The sequence below is a fragment of the Thunnus albacares genome, chromosome 21 (genome assembly GCF_914725855.1).
Source record: "Thunnus albacares chromosome 21, fThuAlb1.1, whole genome shotgun sequence".
Taxonomy (NCBI): domain Eukaryota; kingdom Metazoa; phylum Chordata; class Actinopteri; order Scombriformes; family Scombridae; genus Thunnus; species Thunnus albacares.
The window spans coordinates 88,078-102,500 of NC_058126.1; the positions used below are offsets into that span (position 1 = coordinate 88,078).

At 46.5% G+C, this 14,423-nt stretch overlaps 1 protein-coding gene across 4 annotated transcripts in view; it reads right to left on the bottom strand.

The window, feature by feature from the left end:
- Positions 1 to 14,423, bottom strand: part of epb41l3a (erythrocyte membrane protein band 4.1-like 3a) — a 51,242-nt gene that overhangs the window by 17,974 nt on the left and 18,845 nt on the right. For all 4 annotated transcript variants that reach the window (XM_044340176.1, XM_044340178.1, XM_044340177.1 and 1 more), the window contains 7 exons: positions 14,068 to 14,243; positions 7,446 to 7,550; positions 7,199 to 7,353; positions 6,503 to 6,550; positions 6,389 to 6,418; positions 2,966 to 3,148; positions 1,110 to 1,205 (listed from right to left, as the gene is read on the bottom strand). In XM_044340176.1, the coding sequence (XP_044196111.1) occupies positions 1,110 to 1,205; positions 2,966 to 3,148; positions 6,389 to 6,418; positions 6,503 to 6,550; positions 7,199 to 7,353; positions 7,446 to 7,550; positions 14,068 to 14,243 (793 nt within the window). The remainder of the gene's footprint in view (positions 1 to 1,109; positions 1,206 to 2,965; positions 3,149 to 6,388; positions 6,419 to 6,502; positions 6,551 to 7,198; positions 7,354 to 7,445; positions 7,551 to 14,067; positions 14,244 to 14,423) is intronic.

Below are 14,423 nucleotides of genomic sequence, written 5' to 3' on the forward strand. Positions count from 1 at the left end.
CAGACTCCAAATAGACCGACACCCATCTATGCCATGTTGCCCGCCCCCCGAGCCGGCGCCTATTTGGATTTTTTGCCTGCTGAGTCGCTGATGGCGGCTGTTCCCCGCCCTCACATATAAGCCTATGTGTGATTGATGTAATTGTTGACCTGTCACACACTGTGATGCTTAAGTGATCACAGCCAATGCTGCTGTGTCACAGCGTCGCACGTGACTCGTGTGTTTGTTTTTTTTTGGTGGTGGCCAAATGAGAGCTTGTTTTCCACTATTGATCAAAACAAGCAACAGTTTATTGATTCTTTTGTTTGAAAAGGAGCCGACAGGAACTTTGGATTATGATGAAGTTATTTCAAGACCAAGCCTCACGTCTTGCACTGTGACACATGTAAGTCACACTAATGTGCTGTTTAAATTGTGCTTTTTGATGGTTGCAATAATTTTTGAAATGGGACCTGCTGGTGCAGCCTGTTGTGTTCTGAGAGGTTTTGAATTTAATGATAGCTTATGAATGAAGCTAAACTTAGTTAATCTCACAATTAACTGTATTGTTGGATACACAACGCTTACTTAATTATGTTAGTGACACGCTGTCAGTTTGTTTTTGCCATGTAGTGGCATTGTGCAAATAGCTTATAGTCTTGTGTGTTTACCTTTGCTATTAGAAACTCTGATGTGATGTAGTTGATGTTCAATGCTGCAGATGTTCAGTGAGTAAGTGAAACCATTGCAGTCGCCACAACTCCAGCTTTGACACTGCTGTTATTGGGGAAATTGCTGCAGCAATAAATGAAGAGATAATGTTGCAGCTCGCCTCCACCACCTCATTTCTTGAAACTATCGCATGTTGCTAAGCAACAGTAAACAAAACCAGTAGCCTGCTATGGATACAATGTATAGTAGGCAAATACTCTGAATAATGTTTTAATGAGATCTTAAAATAAGAGTAAAGAACTGTTATGGTTCATCTACAGATGACTTTGGTTCTTACACACATTACACAGACACACCTGAATTAATAGTTCTGGCTACGCTACTGGGTCAGAGGTCACAAGCAGACAGACGGGTAGACAGACAGACAGAGACAGGTAGACAGACAGGTAGATAGGCACCTTCAGTAGGTTGTGTTCTCTGAAGGTTTTTTGTTCTCCAGCAGACTTCAGCAGAGCGTTCAACTCAGGAGACATTTCATCAAATGTAGGCTGAGGCTGCAAACACACACACACACACACACACACACACACACACACACACACACACACACACAGACACACACACACACACACACACACACACAGACACACACACACACATACACACACACACACACACACAGGGTTAAAGACACAGGTAAACCATCAGACTTTTGAGTTTCCGGTTTCTCTGATCTACTTGAGAGATTAAAGTTATGATGTAAAAATAAAGATTCAGCTATATTCTCCGAGTAGAAACGACAGAGACATACAGGAGCGTGGTCATTGTAGAGATTATTAGCATAGATTGGTAAGTAATTAGTCTGTAATTAGTGTTTGTTGTTGAGAGCTACAGTAACTGTCACTTAAAGTGTTCATTTTCTGCTTGCAGTGATGTTCAATTCAGTTCATTTACTTCCTGTTCTGATGTCGGATGTTAAACATGGTCAAAGTTCAGAAACGTGAGGTGAATATATGTAGAAATGCTGCCTGCAAGTCAAAAGTCAGGGCTTCAACCTGCTCTGAACGTGACAACGTCATCATGTCACATGTCCATAAACATGCGTCTGTTCTATAATCTTTGTTGTTTAGGTTGTTGGAGGCGGGGCCTTAAAGAGACAGGAGCTGTTTCAGACAGGCTGAACTGAGGGGCTGCATGAAGGACCAGTAGAAGATAAATAAGGTGTTTTTACTGTAGACTTGGGAATGTGCAGAATATGTGTATGTTACGCCCCACCCTTAGTAGGCTCTATGGGGCGAACAACAATCCACCCTTTTCCCAATTCAAAACTCTTTTAACAAACAAACACCTTTTATAACACTCAAACCATGGGATTTATTAATGAACAACATATAAAGCAACCACAACACTAAATAAATGCTATAAGTAAACAAAATGCAACCAAAAAACTAAATAACATAAAACCCAGGCTGAGAGGCAAGACCTGCAGTCCACAATCAAAAAGCCTGCCACAGGAACATGGAACATTTAACCTCTTCCTCCCTGGACCAGGTGCATCTCATTGTGGACTGATTGTAGGTAGGTACACTTTGTTTTAATGGTTGTAAGCCTGTTTTTCGCTAGCAAAAATTAGCATTAACTTTATCACAGTTAACCATAGACAGTAAATGCACAGTGCTAACCAAGCGAGCAGCTAGCATTAGGGTCAGCTCCACCCTCTGACCAAATATGGTCACTTCTTATCACTTTTGGCTCCAAAAATCCAACATGGTGACGGGCAAAATGCCAAACTGAAGGCTTCAAAATGCAAATTCACAAACAGGTGGGTGATGTCATTGTTGCTACGTCCATTATTTCTACAGTCTATGTGCTGGACACACTGAACAGCTCCATGCTGCCTCCTGCAGGACACTGAACATCAAGGATTAGAACGGACAAGGAGCAAGCACAGATAAGCCAGCGTGGCGCGTTCAGCCACACTTGGTGGCTGAACCCTCAGTGTTGTGGGGGGAAGGAGGCAGGTGTCTGTCTGTCTGTCTCTAACCCTCCTGTCTCACCTCATCTGACTCCAGGACAGGTGAGAAGATGAGGTGAGAGGACAGGTAAGAGGACAGGTGAGAGGACAGGTGAGAGGACAGGTGAGAGGACAGATAAGAGGACAGGTGAGAAGATGAGGTGAGAGGACAGGTAAGAGGACAGGTGAGAAGATGAGGTGAGAGGACAGGTGAGAGGACAGGTGAGAGGATGCCAGGTGAGAGGACAGGGGGGAAGGTGGCGGGTGTCTGTCTGTCTGTCTCTAACCCTCCTGTCTCACCTCGTCTGGCTCCAGGGGTTCAATCATTGGGGAGTCGGCGACTCGTCGTAGTGGTGAGGAGGCGAGACGTTTCTCCCATTCTGTCGGCCCTCCCACTGCTCCTCCTCCCTCTAAGAAGGAACGTCTGAGAGCACTGATACTGCTCAGAGGTTTCTGCTCCTCCTCAGGACTCCCCAACGTCTCCTGGAGGCAGAGAGGATGTCAGGTGAGAGGATGTCAGGTGAGAGGATGTCAGGTGAGAGTATGCCAGGTGAGAGTATGCCAGGTGAGAGGACAGGTGAAAGGATGTCGGGTGAGAAAACAGGTAAGAGGACAGGTGAAAGTATGACAGGTGAGAGGATGCCAGGTGAGAGGACAGGTAAGAGGACAGGTGAGAGGATGACAGGTGAGAGGACAGGTGAGAGGATGACAGGTCAGAGGATGCCAGGTGAGAGAACAGGTGAGAGGACAGGTGAGAGGATGACAGGTGAGAGGACAGGTAAGAGGACAGGTGAGAGGATGACAGGTGAGAGGATGCCAGGTGAGAGGACAGGTGAGAGGATGCCAGGTGAGAGGATGCCAGGTGAGAGGACAGGTGAGAGGATGCCAGGTGAGAGGACAGGTAAGAGGACAGGTGAGAGGATGACAGGTGAGAAGATGCCAGGTGAGAGGACAGGTGAGAGAACAGGTGAGAGGACAGGTGAGAGGATGACAGGTGAGAGGACAGGTAAGAGGACAGGTGAGAGGATGACAGGTGAGAAGATGCCAGGTGAGAGGACAGGTGAGAGAACAGGTGAGAGGACAGGTGAGAGGATGACAGGTGAGAGGACAGGTAAGAGGACAGGTAAGAGGACAGGTAAGAGGACAGGTGAGAGGATGCCAGGTGAGAGGATGCCAGGTGAGAGGACAGGTAAGAGGACAGGTGAGAGGATGACAGGTGAGAAGATGCCAGGTGAGAGGACAGGTGAGAGAACAGGTGAGAGGACAGGTGAAAGGATGTCGGGTGAGAAAACAGGTAAGAGGACAGGTGAAAGTATGACAGGTGAGAGGATGCCAGGTGAGAGGACAGGTAAGAGGACAGGTGAGAGGATGACAGGTGAGAGGACAGGTGAGAGGATGACAGGTCAGAGGATGCCAGGTGAGAGAACAGGTGAGAGGACAGGTGAGAGGATGACAGGTGAGAGGACAGGTAAGAGGACAGGTGAGAGGATGACAGGTGAGAGGATGCCAGGTGAGAGGACAGGTGAGAGGATGCCAGGTGAGAGGATGCCAGGTGAGAGGACAGGTGAGAGGATGCCAGGTGAGAGGACAGGTAAGAGGACAGGTGAGAGGATGACAGGTGAGAAGATGCCAGGTGAGAGGACAGGTGAGAGAACAGGTGAGAGGACAGGTGAGAGGATGACAGGTGAGAGGACAGGTAAGAGGACAGGTGAGAGGATGACAGGTGAGAGGATGCCAGGTGAGAGGACAGGTGAGAGGATGCCAGGTGAGAGGATGCCAGGTGAGAGGACAGGTGAGAGGATGCCAGGTGAGAGGACAGGTGAGAGGACAGGTGAGAGGATGCCAGGTGAGAGGACAGGTAAGAGGACAGGTGAGAGGATGACAGGTGAGAAGATGCCAGGTGAGAGGACAGGTGAGAGGATGACAGGTGAGAGGACAGGTGAGAGGATGACAGGTGAGAGGATAACAGGTGAGAGGATGCCAGGTGAGAGGACAGGTGAGAGGATGCCAGGTGAGAGGACAGGTAAGAGGACAGGTGAGAGGATGCCAGGTGAGAGGATGCCAGGTGAGAGGATGCCAGGTGAGAAGATGACAGGTGAGAGGATGACAGGTGAGAAGATGACAGGTGAGAAGATGCCAGGTGAGAGGACAGGTGAGAGGACAGGTGAGAGGACAGGTGAGAGGATGCCAGGTGAGAGGATGCCAGGTGAGAGGATGACAGGTGAGAGGATGACAGGTGAGAAGATGACAGGTGAGAAGATGCCAGGTGAGAGGACAGGTGAGAGGACAGGTGAGAGGATGACAGGTGAGAGGATGCCAGGTGAGAGGACAGGTGAGAGGACAGGTGAGAGGATGACAGGTGAGAGGATGCCAGGTGAGAGGATGCCAGGTGAGAGGATGACAGGTGAGAAGATGCCAGGTGAGAGGACAGGTGAGAGGATGCCAGGTGAGAGGACAGGTAAGAGGACAGGTGAGAGGATGCCAGGTGAGAGGACAGGTGAGAGGACAGGTGAGAGGATGACAGGTGAGAGGACAGGTGAGAGGACAGGTGAGAGGATGCCAGGTGAGAGGACAGGTGAGAGGATACCAGGTGAGAGGACAGGTAAGAGGACAGGTGAGAGGATGCCAGGTGAGAGGACAGGTGAGAGGACAGGTGAGAGGATGACAGGTGAGAGGACAGGTGAGAGGATGTCAGGTGAGAGGATGACAGGTGAGAGGATGCCAGGTGAGAGGATGACAGGTGAGAGGATGCCAGGTGAGAAGATGCCAGGTGAGAGGACAGGTGAGAGGATGACAGGTGAGAGGATGACAGGTGAGAGGACAGGTAAGAGGACAGGTGAGAGGATGCCAGGTGAGAGGATGACAGGTGAGAGGATGACAGGTGAGAGGACAGGTGAGAGGATGCCAGGTGAGAGGATGACAGGTGAGAGGATGCCAGGTGAGAGGACAGGTGAGAGGATGCCAGGTGAGGACAGGTGAGAGGATGACAGGTGAGAGGATGCCAGGTGAGAGGATGCCAGGTGAGAGGACAGGTGAGAGGATGCCAGGTGAGGACAGGTGAGAGGATGACAGGTGAGAGGATGACAGGTGAGAGGATGCCAGGTGAGAGGACAGGTGAGAGGAGGCCAGGTGAGAGGATGCCAGGTGAGAGGATGCCAGGTGAGAGGATGCCAGGTGAGAGGACAGGTAAGAGGACAGGTGAGAGGATGACAGGTGAGAAGATGCCAGGTGAGAGGACAGGTGAGAGGACAGGTGAGAGGATGACAGGTGAGAGGACAGGTGAGAGGACAGGTGAGAGGACAGGTGAGAGGATGACAGGTGAGAGGATGACAGGTGAGAGGACAGGTGAGAGGACAGGTGAGAGGATGACAGGTGAGAAGATGCCAGGTGAGAGGACAGGTGAGAGGACAGGTGAGAGGATGACAGGTGAGAAGATGCCAGGTGAGAGGACAGGTGAGAGGACAGGTGAGAGGATGACAGGTGAGAGGATGCCAGGTGAGAGGACAGGTGAGAGGATGCCAGGTGAGGACAGGTGAGAGGATGTCAGGTGAGGACAGGTGAGAGGATGTCAGGTGAGAGGATGCCAGGTGAGAGGACAGGTGAGAGGAGGGGTGAGAGGATGTCAGGTGAGGACAGGTGAGAGGAGGGGTGAAAGGACAGGTGAGAGGAGGGGTGAACACATCTCACACTCATAGTTAATGAGAATACTAATATCAGTTTTACCTGAGTTTTCAATTCTTCATCCTGATCAGACTGACAGAGAGACAGACAGGCAGGTTAATGTTAAAGTCTTTCCATGTATCTAAAACGAGAGCTGACAGTGATGAGCAGCGTTACCTCAGTCGCTGTCAGGTCTCCGTCCACGGCTGTATCAGTCAGCTCAGTCTGAACACAAACACATCAATTATAAAATAATTCAATTACAATTAAAACTACTGTGTGAACTGAAACAGTCATAATAACTCCTCAGCAACATAATGACTCCTCAGCAACATAATGACTCCTCAGCAACATAATAACTCCTCAGCAACATAATGACTCCTCAACAACATAATAACTCCTCAACAACATAATGACTCCTCAGCAACATAATAACTCCTCAGCAACATAATGACTCCTCAGCAACATAATAACTCCTCAACAACATAATGACTCCTCAGCAACATAATAACTCCTCAGCAACATAATAATTCCTCAGCAACATAATAACTCCTCAGCAACATAATAACTCCTCAGCAACATAATAACTCCTCAGCAACATAATGACTCCTCAGCAACATAATAACTCCTCAGCAACATAATAACTCCTCAGCAACATAATGACTCCTCAGCAATATAATAACTCCTCAGCAACATAATAACTCCACAGCAATATAATAACTCCTCAGCAACATAATAACTCCTCAGCAACATAATAACTCCTCAGCAACATAATAACTCCTCAGCAACATAATGACTCCTCAGCAACATAATAATTCCTCAGCAACATAATGACTCCTCAGCAACATAACCAGCTGCTCTTGTGTTTGTTACCTTGGTTTCATGTTTCTGAGGAGTTGGAGGAGAAATGTCTGTCCCTCTGGTCTCCTCCTCCTCATCCTCCTCCTCCTGCTGCTGTGTCTCCTTCTCCTCGTTATCCCCCTCCATCCTTTCCTGCACCTCCTCCTCCACCACCAACACTTCCTCAACTAGAGGAGAGGAGACAAAAGGAGATGTAGGTTTGTTTCATAGTTTCACTCACCTGATCTCATTGACCTCCTCTGATTGGAAGTTTCTTTACCTTGCTCAGACCTTCTCTCCTCTGTTCTTCTCTCAGGCGTTACCGTGGTGATGAGGTCACTGACGGCTATGGCCTTTGATGCTCCATACAGACCCGTGCCCATATCTACACACACACACACACACACACACACACACACACAGGCTGTGATGTCATCGCTGTGATGCCAGCGTCACCCTATGGATAAACTTATGGTTATCTGGCCCACAGGGAGGGTAACCATAGAAACCATCAGCCAGCTGCAGCAGCAGTAATCATCTGTTTTCATGTTCATCAGCAGCAAAGCATCATTGCCGCTCGTTGCCAAGGCAACGGCACGCTCAGCCAATCAGAGCTCGTGGCACATGCACCACAGGCAAGGCGGCAGCCAATCAGCATTCAGACCCACCAAAAAGCCTTGCTGGACACTTTGATATGTTAGCATCACGCTGCTAACAGTGCTAACAGCTACCAATATTCACAGCAATGCTAACAGTGCTAATAATGCTAAAAGCTGAAACAGTGTGAAGTAATGTTATGGAGCCGGAGCAGAACAGGCTGGAGGTTCAGGTGAGGTCAGTACAGGTGAGGTCAGTACAGGTGAGGTCAGTACAGGTGAGGTCAGTGCAGGTGAGGTCAGTACAGATGAGGTCAGTGCAGGTGAGGTCAGTGCAGGTGAGGTCAGTGCAGGTGAGGTCAGTGCATGTGAGGTCAGTACAGGTGAGAACAGTGTAGGTGAGGTCAGTACAGGTGAGGTCAGTGCAGGTGAGGTCAGTATAGGTGAGAGGACAGGTGAGGTCAGTGCAGGTGAAGTCAGTACAGGTGAGGTCAGTACAGGTGAGGTCAGTGTAGGTGAGGTCAGTACAGGTGAAGTCAGTACAGGTGAGGTCAGTACAGGTGAGGTCAGACATGGGTCACATATATGTAGGGGTCCAGTACCCAAAAAAGGTTGAGAACCACTGCTGCAGTGGACAGTAACCATGACGGAGCAAAGGAAGAAATCAAGTGAGTACAGATTATACTATTATTGTCAATATACTATATTCTTATTGTCAACAAAAGCCTGTAACACCAGAGATCACTGTTCACTTCCTGTTTCACACCAACAGTCAGTGTTGGTTTCTTTTAACTATGACGATGATCATTCCCTAATCTTAACCAAGTGATTTTAACCCAAACCAAGATGTCTTCTGAAATGTAACCACCTAACCCCATCAAAATAATAATAATAATAATAATAACAATAATAATAAACTTTATTAATATAGCACCTTTCATATCATAAAATGCAGCTTAAAGTGCTTTACAAGAGAAACAATAGAACTCAATATCACAGGTATTAAAAACAGGAGACTCAAAGATAAAAAAGAAAAAAATCCTAAACAAAAGAGGATAATACTAGTAATAAAACTATTTGATAATGGTAAAAACTATCCAAATATATAGAAAAACATAAAACAAGTATGAGAAATATAAAAGAACTATTAAATGATAACAATGATGTTAAAAAAGGTGGAATTAATTAAAAGCAAGATCATAAAAATAAGTTTTGAGCTGTTTCTTAAAACTATCCACAAAGGTTGTTTGTGTTATTTGTGATGGGAGTTTGTTCCAAACCTTTGGTGCATATTAACAGAAAGCTGCTTCACCACACTTTTGTAATTCATTTTTGGTACACTGAGCGAGCCAACACTAAAGGATCCAGGGGAACAGTTTGGGACATACTCAGATAAGCAATCAGGGAGGTATGAAGGTGCTAAACCATGTAGGGCCTTATAAACAAGTAAAACAATGTTAAAATCAATCCTCAATGTTACAGGCAGCCAGTATAATGACGCTAGAACTGGTGTAGTAACTTGTCTTTTCCTGGTTTTTGCTAAAATTCTGCAGCCTATCAATGGTTGTTTTTTGTTTTTTTGGTAATCCAGTATAGAGTTATTGTAGTAATCTAGGCGAGAAAACACAAAGACATGGGGCAACCTTTTGGAATCTTCCAATGAGATTTAGGGTCTAACTCTTGCACTACTCTTAAATGAGAAGAGTAATCTTTGTAACATTTTTGATATGTGGTTTAAAATCCAACTCAGAGTACAGAATAACACCCAGGTTTTTACTTCAGGCTTATTCTGTAGAGCCAGACTTCCCAGTTTGCGTGATATCTTTTCATACCAGTTATAAGAATTTCTGTTTTGTCTTCATTTAATTTGACAAACACAACTATCCAAAACCTCCTTAAGGAAAATAGTGGGAATTGCATCCAGGGAGCAAATGGAAAACTTCAATTGCTGAATAATTTTACAGAGTTTCCCTTCACTAATTTTACAAAAATAATTTAAATTTCTCAGAGAGGCACTAACGGTCAGATCTTTTTGATTGTCAACATTATTTACAATACTAGCTTGGATATTAATAATCTTATTTTCAAAAAATGATGCAAACTCCTCACAGTTTGACTGTGAGGCATGGCATATTTGTTCACAAAGCTGGGAAGGATTTAAAAGGCAATATATGGAAGAAAATAAAATTCTGGGGTTGTTCCTGCTTTCACTGATAATCTTAGAGAAATATGCTGCCTCTCACAGCGTAAAGCTTTGTTAAAGACACACAGGGATTTTGTAAGAATCTCTCAGTGGATTGTTCATTTGTTTTCCCCCCACATTTGTTCAGCTCTATAGCATTCCCTCTTGAGCAGATGTATTCATCATTCATCATTTTTCCAAGGTATTACCTTAATCTATGATTTCTTTTTAGGTTTCACAGGTTCCACTATGTTGAGAGCTGATCTTCACATTAAAAAACAAACAGTAGTGATCTGATATATTAGTATCAACAGTCTCATCAACAACAATATTCACACCTCAAGAGATCACTAAATCTAGCATGTGGCCACAGTTGTGAGTTGGCCTAACAATATGTATAAAATCCACAGCCTTGCAGTCCAAGACCTTGTCAATATGCAAATTAAAATCACCAGTAATAAGAATCCTATCATGGTTAGTAAAAGAGACTGACATTTCAGACGTTTTGGTAAGAGCAAAGCTGTATGCTTTGATGGTTGATAAAACAGTAATCAACAGCACTGAAGTTTGACTTTCCAAAATAATAGCCTGGTGTTCAAAAGATAAAAAACTACCTAAACTCTTGCTTGCATTTAAAAGCATCTGATAAAATATTAGCCAGTCCTCCTCCTCTCGTCCCTTCACGCATCGAGTGGATAAAAGTGGAATTTGGAGGAGAGAACTGAGCTCATGTTTCAGTCAGAAAAATGAAGTCTAGCTTATGCTCACTGATAAGAACATTTACAGCAAAAGTCTAATTAGTAAGTGCTTGGATGTTCAACAGAACCATGTTTACCTTTTGTTCATGTACAAACATTCTGGCTGGGCTACAACTTTTCAGGGGTATAATAATTACAGTGTAATTATTATTAATTATACTACAAGTATTAAAGAAGATCTGATGGCACAGAAATGAACACAGCTGATCCCAGGTGTGTGAGTGAAAGAAGCAGAGGCCCTTCAGCCAATCAGGATGCAGCATTCCCTGAAAAGCTGAATGAAGTGAAGCATTCAGACCTGTGGCCAATCACAGAGCAGTACTGCCACAATCAGCAGTGTTACCACGGTAATGAGCTCTACCTGTCTGTGTACCACCATTGGCTTTGGGGGATGCTGTGATGGCCGGAGAGCCAATCAGAGAGGAGGTGGGAGTGGCCCTGGACGCTGAGGACCAATCAAAACCTGTAGTCACCAGCAAGTACAACAATTTTCCCCAAACCTGATCCCCAAAACCCGATTCCCCAAAATCTGATGCCCCAAACCTGATTCCTCAAACCCGATGGCCAAAACCTGATTCCCCAAACCTGATGCCCCAAACCTGATACCCAAAACCTGATGCCCCAAACGTGATGCCCTAAACCTGATATCCAAAACCTGATACCCCAAACCTGATGCCCTAAATCTGATCCCTCAAACCTGATCCCCCAAACCTGATATCCAAATCCTGATATCCCAAACCTGATCCCCCAAACCTGATGCCCCAAACCTGGTGCCCTAAACCTGATCCCTCAAACCTGATCCCCCAAACCTGATGTCCCAAACCTGATGCCCTAAACCTGATCCCTCAAACCTGATCCCCCAAACCTGATGCCCCAAACCTGATGCCCTAAACCTGATCCCCCAAAACCTGATACCCCTAACCCGATGCTCCAAACCTGATGCCCTAAACCTGATGCCCAAAATCTGATCCCCCAAACCCGATGCTCCAAACCTGATGCCCAAAACCTGATCCCCCAAACCTGATGCCCCAAACCTGATATCCAAAACCTGATACCCCAAACCTGATGCCCTAAACCTGATCCCCCAAAACCTGATACCCAAAACCTGATGTCCCAAACCTGATGTCCCAAACCTCATACCCAAAACCTGATGCCCCAAACGTGATGCCCTAAACCTGATATCCAAAACCTGATACCCCAAACCTGATGCCCTAAACATGATCCCTCAAACCTGATGCCTAAAACCTGATCCCCCAAAACCTGATACCCCAAACCCGATGCTCCAAACCTGATGCCCAAAACCTGATCCCCCAAACCTGATGCCCCAAACCTGATATCCAAAACCTGATACCCCAAACCTGATGCCCTAAACCTGATCCCCCAAACCTGATACCCCAAACCTGATCCCCTAAACCTGATCCCCCAAACCTGATACCCCAAACCCGATGTCCCAAACCTCATACCCAAAACCTGATGCCCCAAACGTGATGCCCTAAACCTGATATCCAAAACCTGATACCCCAAACCTGATGCCCTAAACATGATCCCTCAAACCTGATGCCTAAAACCTGATCCCCCAAAACCTGATACCCCAAACCCGATGCTCCAAACCTGATGCCCAAAACCTGATCCCCCAAACCTGATGCCCCAAACCTGATATCCAAAACCTGATACCCCAAACCTGATGCCCTAAACCTGATCCCCCAAACCTGATACCCCAAACCTGATCCCCTAAACCTGATCCCCCAAACCTGATCCCCCAAACCTGATGTTCCAAACTTGATGCCCCAAACCTGATGCCCCAAACCTGATTCCCCAAACCTGATGCCCCAGACCTGACCCCCAAAACCCGATTCCCAAAATCTGATCCCCCAAACCTGATGCCACAAACCAGATGCCACAAACTTGATTATTCAGAATTGATCTCCAAAACCTGATGCCCTAAACCTGATCCCTCAAACCTGATACCCCAAACCTGATGCCCTAAACCTGATCCCTCAAACCTGATGCCCAAAACCTGATCCCCCAAACCTGATTGCCCAAACCTGATGTTCCAAACCTGATGCCCCAAACCTGATGCCCCAAACCTGATTCCCCAAACCTGATGCCCCAGACCTGACCCCCAAAACCAGATTCCCAAAATCTGATCCCCCAAACCTGATGCCACAAACCAGATGCCACAAACCAGATGCCGCAAACTTGATTACTCAGAATTGATCTCCCAAACCCGATGCCCTAAATCTGATCCTCTAAACCCAATTCCCCAAACCTGATGCCACAAAACTGATAACCCAAACCTGATGCCACTTGATGCCCCAAACCTGATCCCCCAGACCTGATGCCCCAAACCTGGTGCCCTAAACCTGATGCCCAAAACCTAATACCCAAACCTGATCCCCCAAACCTGATTGCCCAAACCTGATGTTCCAAACCTGATGTCCCAAACCTGATGCCCTAAATCTGATCCTTCAAACCTGATGCCCAAAACCTAATACCCAAACCTGATCCCCCAAACCTGATTGCCCAAACCTGATGTTCCAAACCTGATGTCCCAAACCTGATGCCCTAAATCTGATCCCTCAAACCTGATGCCCAAAACCTAATACCCAAACCTGATCCCCCAAACCTGATTGCCCAAACCTGATGTTCCAAACCCGATTCCCAAAATCTGATCCCCCAAACCTGATGCCACAAACCAGATGCCACAAACTTGATTACTCAGAATTGATCTCCCAAACCAAATGCCCTAAATCTGATCCTCTAAACCCAATTCCCCAAACCTGATGCCACAAAACTGATAACCCAAACCTGATGCCACTTACTTGATGCCCCAAACCTGATGCCCCAGATCTGATCCCCCAAACCTGATGCAACAAACCAGATGCTGCAAACTTGATTACTCAGACTTGATCTCCCAAACCTGATGCCCTAAATCTGATCCTCTAAACCCAGTGCCCCAAACCTGATGCCACAAAACTGATAAGCCAAACCTGATGCCGCTTACTTGATGCCCCAAACCTGATGCCCCAGATCTGATCCTCCAAACCTGATGCCCCAATGCTGAAGCCCCAGATCTGATGCCTCAAATCTGATCCTCCAAACCTGATGCCCCAAATCAGATCCTCCAAACCTAATGCCCCAAACATGAAGCCCAAAATCTGATCTTCCAAACCTAATGCCCCAAACCTGAAGCCCCAAATCTCATGACTCAAATCTGATCCTACAAATCTGATGCCACAAACCTGGTGCCCTAAGCCTTATCCCCCCAAAACCTGTCTGCCCAAACCTGATACCCTAAACCTGATCCCCCAAACCTGATGCCCGAAACCTGATCCCCCTCAAACCACGCCCGATCCCCATCATTACCTCCATCCAGGCTGCGACTGAGCATATTCCTCTTGCTGATGCATCGTGGGAAATGCGGTGCAGGTCTGGAGATCTGAGCGCTAGCTCTGCGACTTTGGATCTGAGTCCGACCACTGTACCGAAACTTTGAACCCAGAGACAGGAACCGCTTCGGTGGTTCCTCTGGAGACACCAGCCTGAGAGACAGATAGACAGGCAGGGTTATTTCACAGATCATTAGATGAATTTTGCTCTGATGTTGTAACATAGATCTATACTAAAACTAAAACTACATTTCTCCATCTTGATGCAACATTGCTGCCGGAGTCACCGCCTGAAAAGATAAAACTTTCTGTTGCAGCCAACCAATCCAAAAT